General features: G+C 45.0%; 1 protein-coding gene across 1 annotated transcript in view; it reads right to left on the bottom strand.

Moving 5' to 3' along the window:
• Positions 1 to 20,204, bottom strand: part of LOC117393049 (bromo adjacent homology domain-containing 1 protein) — a 69,568-nt gene that overhangs the window by 1,307 nt on the left and 48,057 nt on the right. Inside the window, exons 2-8 of the mRNA XM_033991225.2 lie at positions 17,107 to 18,353; positions 16,174 to 16,669; positions 14,498 to 14,877; positions 12,926 to 13,085; positions 11,003 to 11,082; positions 6,337 to 6,428; positions 7 to 3,268 (exon numbers count right to left, since the gene is read on the bottom strand). Coding sequence (XP_033847116.1) covers positions 3,076 to 3,268; positions 6,337 to 6,428; positions 11,003 to 11,082; positions 12,926 to 13,085; positions 14,498 to 14,877; positions 16,174 to 16,669; positions 17,107 to 18,333 — 2,628 coding nt within the window. The 5' untranslated portion in view covers positions 18,334 to 18,353 and the 3' untranslated portion in view covers positions 7 to 3,075. The remainder of the gene's footprint in view (positions 1 to 6; positions 3,269 to 6,336; positions 6,429 to 11,002; positions 11,083 to 12,925; positions 13,086 to 14,497; positions 14,878 to 16,173; positions 16,670 to 17,106; positions 18,354 to 20,204) is intronic.

Genomic DNA, 20,204 nt, shown 5'->3' with positions numbered 1-20,204 from the left:
CTGAACTAGCAACATGGAGAACGACAAGTCTGAAAAGGCGCCGCACAAACGGGTTCGGTTCGATTATTAACCTGTGCCTCGTTCTGTCCGTCCGCAGAGTTGAACTGTTCACTCTATGGATCGTAACTATTGTATTTGTAAAGTGAAACTAGCTGCCTAAAGCTCTACCTGCAATTTATAAGGCAAGTCACAGGAAAACTAACTTAAAAAAAACAAACAAAAAAAACAAGGTGAGCATCGACTCCTCAGTAAGGGCTGTTTCTATTGGCTGGAACTGAGTGATGTCACGATGGGCGCACGGGCCGACACTGCACAAAATAACACGTCGACGCGAGCTGAAATCGCCTTAAACGTGCGCTGTGTGACATTTCAAATAGAGGGTTTGTTCGTTTGATGCCTGAAATGTTCCGCAATATGGCATTAAACATATTCATCTCTGCGTCAAAGCTGATTACGGGTCAGATCTGTGGAAAATAACCCCGTTGAACAGCGGGAGTGCGCGCTTTCCAAGGCGTTTTTTGAGCATTAATAACAGCGGCAATGTGAATAAACGCGAGACAGAGGAGTTTAATGCCATACTAGGGATTATTCCAGGGAGGGCAATACAGTCTCCATGGAAACAAACCCTCCAGCGGGTAAATTACATAGTGCTACGGAAATCTAGGTTGTTTTATTCACTTATTTCATTAGTTTCAAGCTAATTTTTGGAATAATAAAGTAAAACTATTTTTTTTGTAATTATAATTTTAAAGGCGCTGTACGGGATTTTTAAAAACTATTTCAACTTGTAATTTTAAAGGCGCTGTACGGGATTTTTCCCCATGTATTTGAGCAAAACGTATCTTGCCTCAGCACAAATATATTGTTTAAGCTGTGTCTGGTCTGAATCTAATCGTGAAAAAAAAAAAGCATTTTATCGTCTCATAATCTGGAAGTGCACAGTTAGCATGCTAGTTGTCACTCTGTCCTCTGAAAACTGTGAAAAAGCACTTATAAACTCATCTCTGTGAGTGATTAGGATGGTCAGAATGCATAAGGTAAGTGAGGATTAACTTTGGACAAACTGTTTAAAATGAACTTTTATTTGTGCGTTTTTAACTCGGTAAAAATCGAGTACCGCGCCTTTAAGCTCGCGTGTTATTTTTCGCAGTGTCGACTTTAATTTGATTGGACTGCCCTCGAATAACGTCGTCTCTTTATCTCCTCTCATCACTCTTTCTTCCTTTCCTTCCACCGAGACGAAACGATCTCTTTACGTCGCTCCTCGGCCAAAGCCTCGCCCTCGCCGTCGCCCCCTCTCGCTCAAACAGCGTAAACACACATCTCGTCCTTGTTCTCCGGAAGCGCCGCGGTCTGAACCCGTCGTCCCTGAGCCCTGGCTTTACAAACGCGATTGTGCCACGATGTTTTAAGGGGAGCGCACTTTCACTACGAGCCGTGGAAGATCTGAACCGCTGAAAAACATCCGCACCAAACAGAATGACCTCACTTCAGAATCTTGAGAGTTTTTTTTTTTTGTCAAATTCCTTTAGAAAAATGGAGCCAATTCATGTTTTTTTTCTTATACAAACTGATTTCTTTTTCCTCTGGCAGGTTTTTGTACAGCAGATTCCTCTCGTGTTTCCGTTGGCCTTATCTCAGTCGCTCATGTACAGAGATATTTGCACTTTTTTGCGTATCTCAACTCTCCAGTTTTGGACAATATTTGGTTTAGGACTCACATATTCCTGCGTAAACTTTTATTTCAACACTCTAATGTGGCGATAACGTTCACAAAATGAGATCACACAGCTCCATTTCGGATCAGGAGTAAAAACAGGGCTGTGAGTCTCTCAAAATAACTTCGATTGGGATGATTTTTCCTTTTATTAATTGTAATTTCAAAGATATTTTTTGGGGAAAATCATCAAAATTTGTCCGAAAATACTGGCAAAACGAATCAGCCATCAGCAGCTCTATACAATCTGTATCAACCATGAAAAAACTCAAATAAACTAAGATTTTATTTTATATTCTGGAGCAAAATAAGACAATGTGAGTGTCTTGCCAAAGGACACAACTACTGTAGACAAAATGTGAACTTCTCATAAGAGGGACTAACCTTAACTGACTGCAACACTCACGCTGACAAATCAAATCTAAATTCATATTTGGGGCGATATTTGAGTGATGTGAGTGAAGTGTCTTGCCCATAGACACAATAACAGTCTGCGAGATTTGAACCTGCAACCCTTTGGTCACAGAAGTCACTGCGCCGGTTCCACTTCCTCACGTTCAGGGCTGATATTAGATAATGTAGGTGAAGTGTCTTGCCCAAGGACATGGTATTATGCAAGATTTGAACCGACAACTCTGTGGGGAATAGTATCCAATGCGCATGAAGTGTCTTGCCCAAGGACACAGCAAGAGTTGAACCTGCAAACTCGTGATAAGAGGGAGAAACGCCAACCACGCCCTCAACTCAAACCACAAATAATGTTCTGAACAAGCAAAAACTTACAATGAATCTGAAGTGTCTTGCTGGAGATTTGAACCTGCAACCTTTTCATATATCTGTGTATGTGTCTTGCCAATGGACACAACAACAGTTTGTATGATTTGAACCTGCAAACTTGTGATAAGAGGGACTAACACCAACCACACCCTCAACTCAAACCAGAAATAACCTCCTGAATAGGCAGATACGGTGTTAGTTAGTGTCTTGCTAATAGACACAACAACAATATTAGGCCAGATTTGAACCCGCAACCTCAAGATTCTGAATTCAGGTCATTTTAACTAGTTTAGATGCTTATGTTTTGCAGTGCATTTGTTCGTTCCAATCTGGAAATCTGGTTTCTAAAGGGATCTGTGCTTCATTTTTACATCTTTTTGCAATCACTTCATCCTCAGCATTGAACCGACAACCCCGGGCATTGAACCGACAACCCCGGGCATTGAACCGACAACCCCGGGCATTGAACCGACAACCCCGGGCGCTCCTTCACATGTTGGTTTAATTCACAAATCGTTGAAAATCCCTCCTCGTTTTCCTCTCGTTTTTTTCTCGTCGTGTTTTTTTTTTTTTTTTCTTTTTTACTGGAGGTTTTTGAGGATGCGTCCGTAGCGGAAGTCATAAACATGGCGGCAGAGGTACACCAAGTCGGGGTCGATGTCGGAGGGCACGCAGCGGTGAGTGGGCGGGGCAAAGTCGGGGCGAGACGGCACCAGTCGCCCACGGCAACCAGGGGGAGCGCCTTCAGCACGCCGCTTCACCAAGGCACAAAATCTGACCGGGGAGAGAAAGAAAAAGAAAAAGAAACGAGAGAATGTCAGTGGAGGAGTCGTCACGGCCGCCATTTTGAGGACCTGGAAAGATTGTTTGGTTTTGAATTCATAATCGCTAACGGCAACAGTGCACATTTTTCATTACTCGTATGGGAATGGTGCAACTAAACCCCAGCTAGAAGTAAACCAAAGAGTAATAAAGTGCACTGTGGAACTTTTCTAGCAAAGGATTTGTCAGCTGCTTGTCTCCATGGAGATGTTATGGCTTTACCTGTAATTCCCCACAGTATGGCATTAAATTTATCTTGCAATTATTCAATTAACAGTGTTTTTAATGTTCAAAAATACCTTGAAAAGTGTGATTTTTTAAAGAGGAGTTATTTTAATTCTATGGACTAAAATATAATATAAGTAAATTTATTTTATTTTATTTTATTTTCATAACTATGTAACCAAAAAATATTCTCTTTATGTCATTTTATTTCCTTTTTGTTGAGCGGCTCCAATGTTGTTTATTGTGGTGGAGTTTTTATCCAATCATATTTCAGCTGCTTGTGTTGTCGGGCAGATTTCATTTTCCCGGGGCCTTCAGAGTAAACGGAGCAGGCCCCGCCCACTGCGAGACACAGACACAGTTTCAACAGCCAATCAGATCTCAGTTCTGCGCATCAGGGCGGGCCGGAAGGTCTTACGTAAACTGGACATGTCCGTGTCCTGTGATTGGACGAGCTCTAGAGCCGGACATTTTTAACACAAAATGGCCGAAGGAGGAGAAGAACTGGATCTCGTTGCTGATAAACTTTCCACGACATTTTCAAGGCAGGTCACAAAAAGAGGTCGGCTAACCCCTGCGCTAGCTAACCTGTCCCAGCGAGGAAAAGGGTGTGTCCGTCATTTCCAGTCCTCGTGTTGTTGTGCGGCGGGACACTTAAAGCTACAGTGTGTTTAAAAAACGTTTGGAGACACTGGAGTGAACGTGGAGCTCAGCGGAGCGCAGGGAGGCGGAGCTCCACTGTGAAAACGTGACTTTATAATGTGGAGCATTGACGTCGCCTCAGTTAACGCCGCACTAAACCTCGTTCGGTCTTGGCCGCTCCACATTTTCAGTTATTTGCCGTTTGTTTTGTCAAAAATGCAAATGAACAGTTTGTTTGTTCTCGTCTGGTTTGTGTCTCATGTGAAACGACGACACTGTGCAGTTTTTTGGACAGACTGGTTTAAAGTCACACAGTGTAATTTTGGACGCATTTTGTTTTTTTATTTTTTATTTTTGACAATATCCGTGAACTTATTTTCCGTCTCTTAATTGTGAATTCACTGCAGCTTTATTGGTTTTAAATGCTCCTGAATTTAAGTATGTGACTCGTCTATGTTGAGCACGTCCCGCCGCCGCGTAAAATACTCCGTCTTTAATATCCCAAAGAGGTCAAATACTTCGTCTTTAACTCACTTCTATAATTACAGTCCACACATAATCACCGCGTCGTTACTCTCTCTTTAAACACGTAGTGGCGCTTTTATGACGCACGTCCCAAACTCCACACTGACTCATCCCGAAACCACCGCGTTCGCACAAACCGCCAATATATGTTCTATCTTTGCACCTTCTCCTCCTGAAAACACAGCTCCGGCGCAAAAGATCCCTCGTTTCCGAAGCCGTCACAGAGGAGCAGTAAAACGGCGGTAATAATAATAACCCCGGCTAATTATGAAACGCGCTGTGTTTTCAGAAGAGACGGCGGAAAATGGCTACCGTCCCACGTTTAAAATCACTTTAATTAATGTTTTTTTCAGTTTTATAGTTGGACCACATAGACTGTTTGTATAAATGGACTTAGCTAACCTGCTAGCCACCGTCGCAATCCAAACAGGAAGTGCTCCTGGCGCCATCGACTCCGGCTTTAATTCACTTTACATTGAAAAACTGCTGTCAGACTCATTTTGGTCTTAAATGTTCATATTAACCCTCTACATGATCCTGTTTTTGTTTTTTTTATTTCACTTTTGTGTCTGTAAATCAAGATATGAACATTAAAAACAGACAAATCAGGTCCTTCTTTCTCGTTACCATTAGCAACAGGATTGATTGACAGGTTCCCTCCCTCGCTCCTCCTCTGCCCCCTTTCCTCCTTCTCTCCTCCCTGTCTCCCTATCTCCCTCCCTTTCCTCTCCACAATTCCTCTGCTCCCCCCTCTCTGTCCTCCCTCTGTCCTCCCTCTTTGTCCTCCCTCTCTCCTCCCTCTCTTTCCTCTCTACTACTCTCTCCTCCTCTCCCCCTTTCCTTCTTTTCTCCTTCTCTCCTCCCTCTCTCTTTTCTCCTCCTCTTCCATCTCTCCCTCCCTTTCCTCTCCACGATTCTCTCCTCTTCTCCCCCCTCTCCTTCCTCCCTCTCTGTCCTCCCTCTCTCCTCCATCTTTCCTCTCTACTACTCTCTCCTCCTCTCCCCCCTTTCCTTCTTTTATCTTTCTCCTCCTCCCTCTTTCCTCTCCACGGTTCTCTCCTCTTCTCCCCCCTCTCTTTCCTCCCTCTCTTTCCTCTCTACTACTCTCTCCTCCTCTCCCCCTTTCCTTCTTTCCTCCCTCTTTCCTCTCTACTACTCTCTCCTCCTCTCCCCCCTTTCCTTCTTTCCTCCTTCTCTTTCCTCTCTCTTTTCTCCACCTCCTCCATCTCTCCCTCCATTTCCTCTCCACGATTCTCTCCTCTTCTCCTCCCTCTCCTTCCTCCCTCTCTCCTCCCTCCCTCTTTCCTAGCGTTAGCAACAGGTTTGATTGACAGCGTTGCTAAGCGCCCGCTCCCTGCTAAACCAGCAGTGCAGGTGTGAAGGGGCGTTACCTTCAACAGCCTCGCTCCTGATTGGCTCTTTGGTTGCTATGACACTCACAGTCGGAATTCCTGATACGGAATTCTGCTCCAGATTCGCCGCTATAACTGCTCTAGCCTCGTTTAGCTTCATTTGACTGGAGCCGGACGCCGTGGGTGACGTCGCACTCACTCAGTCCTTTATACATCTCCGTGACAGGCCCAGTCGCTCACAGTGTGACCTTTGACCTTTGACCTTTGCGTCCTTACCTACAGTACTGGGCGAGGGGCAGGACGTAGCATCTGTCTTCGATACAGGCCACACTATTTTCATCCTGATGCCGAGAGGCGAAAATCTCATTCTGGAAAACACAGAGGGAGGAGAGTCACATGACCAAACCAGAGCTTGTACATATTTACACTTGAGTTCAAACGCTCTGTTCCACCTTGTGATGTCATCATGTGGCGATACAGGAAGTGCTCCGCTGTGTTTTTAAACTCCACACACCTTCATGTCTAGAATCATTTGGATCATTTCAAACCTGGAATTGCCACTTATCTCGACTGAAATAAAAGGTGAAAATGTAGATGTTAACTGGAAAATTACCACTTGATGACATCACAAGGTGGAACAGAGCCGGCACCACAGCTCGTGATAATGAGACAGTTGTGCCGTTCCTGTTCTTGGCTCATCTTCGAACTCGGATTGGGGTTTTCAATGTTTAATCAGACAGAACGTTTACATTTTTATTTCATTTATATTTGAATTAGGCATTAAAATAATCTTTCACTTGGGTACACGCTTATCTCCATTACATCCTTGGAAAGTTCCGCAGTATTGCATTAAATCCGTATCTATTGTTTTAACTGGTTTAGCGTCAAGCCTCGCCTCTCCGCACACCCGACCTGTAACTCCGCCCGGCGCCGTCAGACACGCTCGTCTCCACGGCGAAAGAGCGTCATGAGTTTGCCGTGTCGCGAAACACCGCCGACAAAAACAATAGCATCGCCATGGAGATGAGCAAGCGGCTGACACTATATCAGAAAAGTTGCGTAGTGCAGCTTTAAATTTAAATCGTTTAACCAATTCCTTTGATGAAGTTTGGTATTTAAAACAATCACTAGTTGTTAATTGTAAAGGTAAAAAGAAAACTATTATCCATCTCTCAAACTGAAAACACTCTGTTCCACCTTGTGATGTCATCGTGTGGTGATACAGGAAGTGCTCCGCTGTGTTTTTAAACTCCACACACCTTCATTTATAGAATCATTTGGATCATTTCAGTCCTGGAATTGCCAATTTTCTACTGAACTAAAAAGTAAAAGGAGCTGTTAACCTGAAAACTACCACTTGATGACATCACAAGGTGGAACAGAGCGTTTTGAGCTGGGCCTTTAAACCCACGATTGTGTCCAAATTGTCGTCCTGATCTAAACACGTCCAGTTGGTTGAGTTTACACCATAAAGATCAGGAGAAATGTCTCAGTTTGATAAACGGCTCTTGGCTCTTTCAAAGTGGAGAAATAAAATGTGTTTTTTTCCTCGTCACATTTATCACCGAGGAGTTTGATTTACTGTTATTCAACTGTAAACCACCAGGGAGCGCTGCGTTAGAGCACACACACATATATACAGAGACACACACACACATACACACATATATATACACAGACACACACATATACACACACACATACAGAACACAGAGACACACATACACATATACACACAGACACACACGCAGACACACCCCCACATACACACACAGGCACACACATATACACACACACAGACACATACAGAGACACACCTATACACACATACACACGTATACACACACAGACACACCCCTATACACACATCACATACACACACACATATACACACAGAAACACACACATACATATACACACAGACACATATACATACAGAGACACACATATACACAAACACCCCTACACACACACACACACACACACACCCACCCCTACAGACACACACACACAGGGTCAGTTATTACATCATTATTGTTAAAAACAGACCATGAAACGAGAGCAGACGTCACAAAAATGAAACATGAACGAACAGACACAAGTTTAGACACGCCCACATTTATATAAACACACACACAACACACACAACACACACATACACACACAGACACATAACACACACAACACACACAGACACATAACACACACACAACACACACACAACACACACAACACACACACAACACACACAACACACACAGACACACACAGACACATAACACACACACAACACACACAGACACATAACACACACACAACACACACACAACACACACACAACACACACACAACACACACAACACACACAACACACAAACATCAGATAAAACACGTGAGGAGAAAATAAAAACAGGAAATAAATCTTTAAAATATTATATATTTAAATCATCAAAGGAGCCACAGTTTGAGAGAAAGAGAAAGAGAAAGAGAGAAGAGAACAGGAATCAAAATAGAAGAGACAGAGAGAGAGAAGGACAGAGAGAGAAAGAGAGAGAGAGACAGAAAGACAAAGAGAGAGAGAGAGACAAAGAGAGAGAGAGACAGAGAGAGAGAGAAGACCAGAGAGAGAGACAAAGAGAGAGAGGACAGAGAGAGAGAGACAGAGAGAGAAGGACAGAGAAAGAGCCAGATAGAGACAGGGGGAGAATAAGAGAGAGAAAGATAAAGAGAGAGAAACAGATAGACAGAGAAAAACAGAGAGAGAGAGAAAAAGAGACAGAGAAAGAGACAGAGAGAAGGATAGAGAGAGAGAGAGAAAGAGAGAGAGAGAGACAGAGAGAGCCAGATAGCGACAGAGAGAAAGAGAAAGACAGAGAGAGAGACAGATAGAAAGAGGCAGAGAAAAACAGACAGAGAAAAGAATGTGAATCAAAATAGAAGGAGCGACAGAGAGAAAGGGAATCAAAGTAGAAGAATGAGCGACGGAGAAACAAAGACACTTCCTCCACTTCACAGACAGAGACGTCAAATATATGACGTAAGATCATTATGTATCATTATGCATCTTCACATTTTTTTAAACACATTTTATATTCAAATCCTCAAAGTTCCAGCCTTTACTTCGTTGAAAAACATTTAGTCGTCAAACTTTTTTTTAATCTTTTCTCCATAAAAAAGTAAAAAAGTAAAAAATAAAACGACACACACTGAGGGGCGTGTCCAGACATTGGTGAAGTTGCTGGATTATTTAAAACACGCGGCGGCAGTAAAACAAGACGGCTTCATATAAAAATATTCAGAGTAATTTTAGCACGTACTTTAAAGTGTGATGTAATGACAGACGACGCACAAAAGTGTGTAATCTCGTGGTCGCACAAAAGGACTGAGACGCACAGTTTGATGACTAACTTCACGACCAGAGAAGGTTTGAAAACGCGGTAATGTGGACGCGGTTTTTCAAATTGAGACTAGCGCCGTCTGTAAAAACGACGAACTCACTATTTCGGTTCAAACTTTTATTTTTGTTAAACTAAAATTGTGTCTTTCGTCCATTTTTCAAACCAAATTTTCGACTTAAACCGGAGCTAAACGTTAAATCGACTTGTTTTTGCTATTAAACTGTCTACTTTTATTTTTATTTTTTTGCAATTTTGGTGTAAACTTGGTCAATTTGCAGGTGTGCGCTGCCCCCAATGTGATTTCAAGTACTTGGTGACATCACGCAGCACTGCCTCGCCTACAGTCAGGTGTTTCTGATAAAAACCCCTGGCTGCGGGGGCGGAGTTTGAGGCGTGGGTACATGTTCCGACCAATCACACTGTTCCTCATATGTCCTAAGCCCCGCCCTCCTCCTCCTCCTCTCCTCCCTCACTCTCCCCTTTAGTCCTCCAGACCCCGTGCCTCCTCCTCTTCTCCTCCCTCACCCTCCCATTTAGTTCTGCAGCCCCACCCTCTCCTCCTCTTCTCCTCCCTCATTCTCCCCTTTACTTCTCCAGACCCTGCCTTTCCTCCTGTTCTCCCTCCTCACTCTTCCCTTTTGTCCTCCAGACCCGGCTCCTCCTCCTTTTCTGCCCCGTCACTCTCCCCTTACTCCTCCAAACCTGCTGCTCCTCCTCCTCTTCTTCCTCTCCCCTTTAGTTTTCCAGCCCCGCCCTCTCCTCCTCTCCTCCTCCCTAACTCTCCCCTTTTTACTCCTCCTCTTCTCTCACTCTCCCCTTTAGTCCCGCAGCCCTGCCCTCTCCTCCTCTTCTCCCCTCTCACTCTCCTTTTTAGTCCTCCAGAACCCGCACCTCCTCCTCTTCTCCCCCATCACTTTTCCCTTTAGTCCTCCAGTCCTGCCCCCTCCTCCTTTTCTCCCTCCCCTTTCCTCCTCCAAACCCTGCTCCTCCTCCTCTTCTCCCCCCTCTCTCCCCTTTAGTCCTCCAGCCCCGCCTTCTCCTCTGCCCTCACTCTCCCCTTTAATTCTGCAGACCCCGCTCCTCCTCTTCCTCTTTCTCTCCTCTCACTTTCCCCTTTATTCCTCCAAACCCCGTCCCTCCTCCTCCTCCTCTTCTCCCCTCTCATTCTCCCCTTCAGACCCCGCTCCTCCTCTTCCTCTTTCTCTCCTCTCACTTTCCCCTTTAATCCTCCAGACCCCGTCCCTCCTCCTCCTCCTCTTCTCCCCTCTTGCTCTCCCCTTCAGACCCCGCTCCTCCTCCTTTTCTTTCTCTCCTCTCACTTTCCCCTTTATTCCTCCAAACCCCGTCCCTCCTCCTCCTCCTCTTCTCTCCTTTCATTCTCCCCTTCAGACCCCGCTCCTCCTGCTTTTCTGCCCCCTCCCTCTCCCTTGTTGTCCTCCAAACCCTTCTCTCCCTCCCTCCCTCCTCCCTCTCCCCTTTACTCCACCCCCCCTCCCTCCTCGTCGTGTCCTGAGTCGTGCGTGGCGAGGGCGTGCTCCGCTCACCTCACAGTGTGCGCTGGGGTCACGACCTCCCTGCGTGTGCTCCGGTCGATAATACCAGAACAGACTCATCATCAGCTCCCCTGGAACAGACGGACAGGTCAGAAAACACGAGTTAGACCGAGAACGATCGCACAGGAAAAGAACGAAAACGTCTCACTCTGAATGTCTCACTCTGAATGTCTCACTCTGGTTTGGAGACATTTTACCGATAGAAACAAGGGAGAAAAACTGGAGCGATTTCATCAACTTTTGGATGAAAATACCAACAAAATCTAAGAACTGAAAACACTCAGGGATCAGAAATCTGTTCATCTCCATGGAAACGTTATTGCTTTGCCGTTAATGTTCCTCAGTATGGCATTAAACTCATCTGTTCTGAATGTGTTTTATTTTGTTCTTTATTATGGAAGCCACTACTTGAAAAGTTGCGTAATTTGCCTTTATGTAGCAGCAGCAAAACAAAAAAACCTAGTGATTTGGTGACGTTCTGTGTGTCGGATCTGCTTCCTGTCACTATAATGTGGGGGAAGTGTCTTGCCCAGGGACACAACAACAGTATGTGCTCAGGTCTGAAGTGGAACCCACCAGCACCACCGCACTCTACACTAGATATATCTGAGGCTAGTTTGATTTACAGACACAATAGTGAAATAAAAAGCCCAGGATCATGTAGAGGGTTAATACGAACATTTAAGACCAAAATGAGTCTGAAGCAGCAGAGACAGAGAGAGGAGACAGTAAAAAAAAAACAAAAAACAAAAAAAAAAAACAAACAAACCTCTAAATAACTAAAGAAACTAAGAAAAAAACCTCAAAATTACAAAAAAAAATAACCCCCCCCCCAAAAAACAACTAAAAGAAATGATAATAAAAATAACAAAAAAAATCACACACAACTCAAAATAACAAAAAAAAAACAAACATGAAAATCTAAATAACCAAAAAAAAAGAAAATTAAAAAAAACCTTCAAAATAACAAAAAAAAAAACAACCCAAAAAACAAAAACCCCTCAAAATAAAAAAATATATTAAAAAAACAAACAAACTCAAAATAACTAAAAAAAAAAAAAAGAAAAAGAACCCCAGGATCATGTAGAGGGTTAATACGAACGTTTAAGACCAAAATGAGTTTGAAGCAGCAGAGACAGAGAGAGGACACAGTTTTTCAAAAAAAACAAAAAATACACTCAAAATAACAAAAAAAAAAACTGAAAAAAAATTCCAAATAATTAAAAAACAAAAAAAAACTCAAAATAATAATAAAAAGAAAGAAAAAAAAACTCAAAATAACTTAAAAAATATAATAAAAATAACAAATAAAAACTCCTCAAAATAAAAAATAAAAACCTCAAAACAACTAAAAATAAAAATCAAAAAATAAACTCAAAATACCAAAAAAATGTAACCCCAGGATCATGTAGAGGGTTAATACGAACATTTAAGACCAAAATGATGGAGCCAGTAGTCCGCCCATGATCACTTCCTGTTTGGAACGTGGCGGCGGCTAACAGGTTAGCTATGTCCATTTATATAAACAGTCTATGTTTATGTATTTGTAGTAGTAGTAGTTGTAATAGTAAGTGAAGGCCGAGACTTAAACTAAACTAAATACAACACCACTTTTTAATTTCTGTGACGAACGATTTGGCAAAAATATCGAATTGTGATTTATGTTTTAACGTTTAGCTTAGTAACGCTGTCAATCAACCCTGCTGCTAACGCTAACAGGAGCGACCTCGGGGAAAGAAGTCGCCTGATTTGTCTGTTTTTAACGTTCATATCTTCATTTACAGACACATGTGGGTGAAGTGTCTTGCCCAGGGACACAACGACAGTCCGGGACAAACTCTACAGTAAATATATCTGAATATTCTGAATTTTATGACATTTTTATCCAGCCTGACCCTCTCTAATCCCCTGTACCTGATTTGGGGTCCTCCCACAGGGCGGAGATCTTGGCGACGTAGGGGAGGGACTTCTTCCTGGGGCCGGAGCGCAGCAGCACCGTGTCCCGAACGCGGATGACCTCGCCGTCTCTCTCCACGCCCTCGTAACACTGACGAAGGGCCGTCTCATCCTCACCCTGACGGAGGGAGCAGTGAAAAGTATTTACACACAGTTTGGTTTACGATAATACAAAATACTTACAAAAAAACACCAGGGAAAAACTTTAATAAACCACCAGCTGTATTTAAGGTGTTTCCAGGACCCATTTCTCTACTTGCACTGCCTGGAAAGTTCCACAGTATGACATTATCTTGCATTACGGGTGTTTTATAGCAGAGAAATGACTTGATGGGACTTGCCTCGCCACAGATCTGACCAGTAACTTGGACTGGCAGCATCCCCCCGTTTGTCCTGAGTGAATTATCTCCATGGAAACAAGCAGGTCGCAGATTCTCCACCAGAAAATCTACACCTTTACTTCATCTTCGGACTAAACTTTCTGGTTTTAACGTGATTTTGTAATTAAATTGAACACTTTGAAAAGAACGGGTTTATGATTTCTCGTTTGTAGCTGTAGTTTTGATTTCTACAAACTGTTCGGAAACACGGGATTCTTGTGTTTGTTTATCGTTTCATATTTCAATCCTCTCTCTCGGGACCAAAGGAAAGAACTTTAACAAATGTGGTTGTTTTTTATAAATATCTATACAAATATATTTAACTTACTGCTCCATCCCCTCCATAGAACCAGGAGCGTCAAACACATTTTCACCGAGGGAAACATCAGCAAAATGGTCCAGATGTAACGTCAAATAAATGTAACTACTTTTTTAACTTGTTCATTAACTGTTTCTGTATTTATTACTAATTCAAGTTACAAATACTGCACGTGCATTTCCATAGATGTCAAAAAATTTAAAAAAAACTGTCTGTATAACTGCGTATTTCCTGATAACTGACATTTTAAGACGGTCATACCTTTTATTTACCTTGTTGTGGGCCACATAAAATGACATGGCGGGCCAGATTTAGCCCGTGAGCCTTGCGTTTGACACATGTGCCTCAGACTGTGTAAAGAAGTGGACTGAGCGAGCGCGACGTCACTCCAGTCAAATGAAGCTCATCGAGGCTAACAGTTATAGCGGCTATTTTAAGAGCTGAGGTCTGGCCGTGAGTATCATAGCAACCAAAGAGCCAATCCGGAGCCAAGCTGTTAAAGGTAACGCCCCTTCCCGCCTGCAACACTGGTTTAGCAGGGAGCGAGGGCTTAGCAACGCTGTCAATCAAACCGGTTGCTAACGCTAACAGGAGCGACCTCGGGGAAAGACGTCGCCTGATTTGTCTGTTTTTAATGTTCATATCTTGATTTACCGACACAAAAGTGAAATAAAAACCCCAGGATCATGTAGAGCGAGTTAATACGAACATTTAAGACCAAAATGAGTCTGACAGCAGCACACGATCACTTCCTGTTTGTAACCCGATGGCTAGCGTGTTAGCTTTGTCCGTTGCGTAGCTCTCCAGCACCACCGTGTTTGTCCCACTCACCGCGATGAAGACCTCCTTCTCCGTAGGCACTCCGACCGGCCTCCACCCGTTCGTGGCCCTCCGCCGCGTGACCCTCTTCTGTTTGGTGGAGCTGAGGGCGGGGGCGGGGGGAGGCGGCTGCTTCTGGGACAGCCGCGTGCGCCCCATCGACAGGGAACCGTTGGACGTTTTGGCGGAGGATTTGGCGGGGGGTTTGGTGGGCGTTTTGGCGGGCTGGGGACATTCTTTGGCCAGTTTTAGCCGGGCCGGGGGCTGGGGGGGCAGCAGCTGGGGTTTGGTGTTTTGGGTGGAGGTGGGCGGAGTCGAGAGGGGACAGGTGGAGATGGGGAGGGAGGAGGAGACCATGAGGGAGGGGTCGGCCTGAGGAGATGAGTAGCTCTCTGTAAAAACAACACACAGTTAAGTCTGTGATCAAAAGGAACCTGTTTTTATCTTGTTAATCTGTTCAGCTATAAATAACATTATCTGGGATTATCTGCCCTCCAGCGGATAAATCTGGACAAATACTAGAAAAAGCATAAAATAGTGGTTTGGACAATTAGAATAAAATACTAGTTGGAAATTTAAATGATTATTATTCATGTTAAAGGTTTGATATTACACAAAATTGACTCTTATGAGCTTTAAGTCACGTTCTAACACTGTTTCCTCCTCAAAAAACAGACCTGGACTTGTGTTTTGTTTCATTATTAACCCTTTATTATCTGTCTGTAACATCTCCAAAGATCAAAACACTCTGTTCCACCTTGTGATGTCATCAAGTGGTCGTTTTCAAGCTACTTTTTAGATTTTGCCTCAGTAGAAATGATCCGAATGATTCTAGAAATGAAGGTGTGTGGGGTTTAAAAACACAGCGGAGCACTTCCTGTATCGCCACATGATGACATCACAAGGTGGAACAGAGTGTTTTCAGTTTGAGAGAAGAAGAACTCAGCGTAAATCTGCAGAGTTTGTGTGTTAAACATGTGAGAATGAAACAAAAAAACACAACTCCAGGTCTGTTTGTGACGAGGAAACGACATTTTAAAAGTGCACTAAGAAACTTTTCTGATAAAGGGTCTGCCACCTGTTTGTCTCCATGGAGATGTTATCGCTTTGCCTGGAATGTTCCACAGTATCGCATTAAACTAATATGCCTCCATCTTACATTTATTTAATTATACATATTCTTATTGCTTAAAGAGCCCACATTACACTGTTTTCTGATCAGGTGACACCGTAAAGTGAAGTTTAATGCCACACTGGAATATTTCAGGCAAAGCAACAACATCTCCATGGGGGCAACCAGGTGGCGGATCCTCGAGCAGAAAAGTTACAGAGCCTGCCTTTAAACATATAGACAGTTGGAGTAAAGTAAATCAGAAAAATGTCATTGCTCATGTGCTAATCCTTGACATCGCTAACGTGCTAAACTTCTTCATCGCTCACATGCTAACCCTCATCATTTCTAACATGCTTACCGTCATCATTGCTAGCGTGCCAACCTCATACTAACCCTCGTCATCGCTAACATGCTAACCAAAGTCCCTTTTCATTGTTAACAAGCTAACCCTAGCCACTGCTCACATGCTAAACTTCGTCATTGCTCACGTGCTAATCCTTGTCATCGCTAATGTGCTAACCCTGATCATCGCTCACATGCTAACCCTCACCATCGCTAACGTGCTAACCCTCACCTGTTTTGATGTTGTGCGTACACCCGGTGCATCCCGCGCTGAAAGTGCACCCCCTGCTGGTGACGGGGGGCATGGCTCTGAACGCGCACCCGCCCATCCTGCAGGCCTCTCCGAAACAGGGAGCGCCCACAGAGTTACAGTAAGCCGGGTGCGCCAGACCCGACCCCGCTTTTGACCCGCTCATCTGCCCCGAACACAACCCGGAGGGGGCAAAGTTCAACGGTCGCGAGGTCATAGTCGGGGACGCGGTCCCGGCGTGGGGTGGGTGGGTGATGTGGACGTAGTAGCTGGAGAAGCAGTGATCGGCCGTGCAGAGACACGGGTGGGGGCTCAGGGTGAGGGCGGTGTGCGGGTGGGAGTGGGTGAGGGACGGGGAGGGCATCAGGCACTCCCGCTTCACAGGGGTCAAGGCCGATTTGAGCTGCTGGTTGCTGGACTCGCTGTACGGCTGCTGCCCCAAGAAGAACGCCAAACGGTGACAGTACTCCACCGAACCCTGGAAAAACACGGAAAATATCACAACGTGAGGAAAAAAAGTTGTTGTCGAGTTCTTCTTTCAAACTGAAAACGCTCTGTTCCACCTTGTGATGTCATAAAGTGGTAGTTTTCAAGTTAACAGCTCCTTTTACCTTTAGCGCAGTACAGTTTGACAATAATTACAGAGTTGAAATGATCCAAATGATTCTAGAAACGAAGGTGTGTGGAGTTTAAAAACACAGTGGAGCACTTCCTGTATCACCACATGATGACATCACAAGGTGGAACAGAGTGTTTTCAGTCTGAGAGAAGAACTCCACAAAACACAACTCCAGGTCTGTTTGTGATGAGGAAACAACATTAGAACATAGATATAAAAAAATAATAATAAAAAAAAAGAAAGTAAAATCTCTCTTTTCTCAAATACATAAAATAATAAACAATTCCTCGTCTTACCTTCGGGGGGCAGCAGTAGTACGGGCTGAGCTCCGCCTCCATCTGCTCCTCCTTCACTTGCTTCAGCGGGTATGACATCATGCTTCTCGACTGGTATCCCGGTTTGGTCAGACGATGGGTGCAGCCGTTCGAATCCCACTCCACCTTTGGCTCGAAGTCGCTCTTCTTCTTGCACGCCGCGCAGCCGTGTTGCGACGCTAGCGCCCTCTTGCCCTTGTGTTTCGGTGGTCTACCCTTGTATTTGACCCTCGCGTGTTGCGTCATAGTCGTAGGAGCTTGGGTCTTGCAGTCAGACGAAGTTGCAGTAGTAGTAGTAGTTGTAGTAGTAGTAGTTGGAGTGCTCTTTACCCTTTGTTTAGCAGTAGCGGATGTGCTAGTTAGCTTTAGCAAGGCAGCAGCATTGAGCCCCGCTAACCGTCTCGGCGCGGGCGCATCCAAACTCTCCTGGCTCAACTCAAACGGATTACTTTTCACTTTCACTTTCGCTTTCGCTTTTTTGGCCTTGAATTTTTGGCACATTTTTGGAGCTAGCGTCACTTTCCCGGCCGGTCCCGGTGTAGTAGTTTTCGTAGTAGCGTCTCCCTCCGCAGCGCCCCCTACAGTCACAGCCTCGTCCTGTTTTCTGGCTTGTTTAGCAGCAGGTTGAGTATCCCACGGTCGCTCGAGCAGTAAAGTGTTGACCGCCTCTGCGTTGAGCGAAGCTAATCTGCGTTTCCGCGGTTGTAAGACGTGCATGTAGTCGGCGATGCTAGCGCTGTTTGATTTCGTTTTCTGTTTTGGTAGCGTCTTAGCATCTTTCTTGCTTTTTCTACCCCTTCGTTTGAGAGTTAAATGTTTGTGGTGGCCGTCTTTTCGCGTTTTGCGTTCAGAATCCGCCTGGCTCTCCTCCAATCGCGTTAAGATCACGTGACAGCTAAGCCCCTCCCCCTCCGAACCCGCCGCCCGCCCTCGCAACGGATACAGTTTCCGATCGCGTTTCTTCTCGCGTCTTCGGTCCAACTTTTTGTTCTGATCCAAACTTTTCTCCTTCTTTTCCTCGACCGCCATCTTTCTCTTCTTCTTGGTCCTCTTCATGACTTCGCCGATCTTCTTCGTCCGGCCGAACCGAAGCGAGCGCTCAGGCCAGGGCTCGTCCGCGGCGCCACCATGTGTCCACAGAGGGGACTGGTCCACCCACTCAGCCGTGCGCCTCTGCTGGAGGGAAGCCTTCTGCCGAGCCTGAGTCATGACATGCTTCTACACGCGACCTACGGAAGAGAGGGAAGAGAGGGAAGAGAGAGAGAGGAGAGGAAAGAGAGGGAAGAGAGAGAGAGAGGGAGGGAGGAGAGAGAGGGAAGAGGAAAGAGAGGGAAGAGAGAGAGGGGAGGAAAGAGAGAGAGACAGGAGAGGAAAGAGAGAGAGGGGAGAGGAAAGAGAAGAGGAAAGAGAGAGAGAGAAGGGGAAAGAGAGGGAAGAGAGAGAGGGGGAAGAGAGAGAAGAGGAAAAAGAGGGAAGAAAGAGAGAGGAGAGGAAAGAGAAGTGGAAAGAGAGAGAAGTGGAAAGAGAGAGAAGTGGAAAGAGAAGTGGAAAGAGAGAAGAGGAAAGAGAGGGAAGAAAGAGAGAGAAGAGGAGAGAGAAATGAGAGAGAGAAGAGGAAAGAGAGGGAAGAAAGACAGAGAGAAATGACAGAGAAGAAGAAAAAGAAAGAAAAATAGAGAGAGAAGAGGGAAGAGAGAGGAGGAACGAGTGAAGAGGGAAGAGAGAGAGAAGACAAAATAAAGAAGAGGAATGAGAACAAGAAAAAGAGAGAAAGAGGAATGTGAGAGAGAGAAAGAAGAGGAACAACAGAGGGGAAAGAGAGAAAAGAGGTGTTAAACATTAGACTTGAGTCGGGCTCTGAGATTAATTACAATTAAATCAACACAAAAACTGGTCAGAAAAAAGTTTGTATCGGCTCATCCTCATCCTCATCATCATCAGACACACAACAATAAAAATTAAAAATAAAAACACACACACTCCTCCAACACAATCTTCACAACAAACAGCTGCACCAGAGCCTCCACAGATCAGACTCGTAACATACGGCACTGACTTTAACGCTCTCGATGACGCTCTTCTCACATTAAGACCAAACAAACACCAAACTGTCCGTGTTCAGAGTAAAGTTCTGTTCACACAAACTGAATCTTTAAACTGTCACTTTCTTCCTCTGAGTTTGGATCTTCTGTAGTTTGACACATCTGAGCCGTGAACTGCGCTGTACGGACAAACTCTACAGCACCAAACCAGCGAATGAACATGTTAGCATATTAGCACGTTAGCCTGTTAGCATGTGCATAGATCATGTGACACTCTCCGTGGACGTCCTCATCGTCTGAAGTAAAATGTCCCACATATTTGTCTTTGTTTCAGTCGGATCATCGCCGCACAAACACAAACTGAGGAAACACATTTATCACCTTCAGTCGTCCAGACCATAACGACACTTTGACCGCAGTTATGTTTTATACGAAAAGCCTCACGTGGAGCGGACGTCCCTGGACACAGAGTCTGGACACGACACTCAACATGACGCTCTGCAAACGCCAGGAGGTTCAGTGGAGTCGTCCTGATCTGTGTTTGACTCTGATCCTCCATAAACTGAAGGAGTAAATGTAGAAAACACCACCTCCAGACTCAGGTACAGTGACCCCCACACTCTGACCCCCACACTCTGACCCTCACACTCTGACCTCACACTCTGACCCCACACTCTGACCCCCTCACACTCTGACCTCACGCTCTGACCTCACACTCTGACCCTCACACTCTGACCTCACACTCTGACCCCCACACTCTGACCCCCACACACTCTGACCCCCATGCTCTGACCCCCACACTCTGACCCCCACACTCTGACCCCCCCACACTCTGACCCCCCCACACTCTGACCCCCTCACACTCTGACCCCCATGCTCTGACCCCCACACTCTGACCTCACACTCTGACCCCCACACTCTGACCTCACGCTTTGACCTCACGCTCTGACCCTCACACTCTGACCTCACGCTCTGACCCCCACACTCTGACCTCACGCTCTGACCCCCTCACGCTCCGACCTCACGCTCTGACCCCCT

Source organism: Periophthalmus magnuspinnatus, chromosome 24, assembly GCF_009829125.3.
Source record: "Periophthalmus magnuspinnatus isolate fPerMag1 chromosome 24, fPerMag1.2.pri, whole genome shotgun sequence".
NCBI lineage: Eukaryota > Metazoa > Chordata > Actinopteri > Gobiiformes > Gobiidae > Periophthalmus > Periophthalmus magnuspinnatus.
The sequence above is the reverse complement of the archived record's forward strand: the minus strand, read 5'-3'. Positions and strand labels throughout refer to the sequence as shown.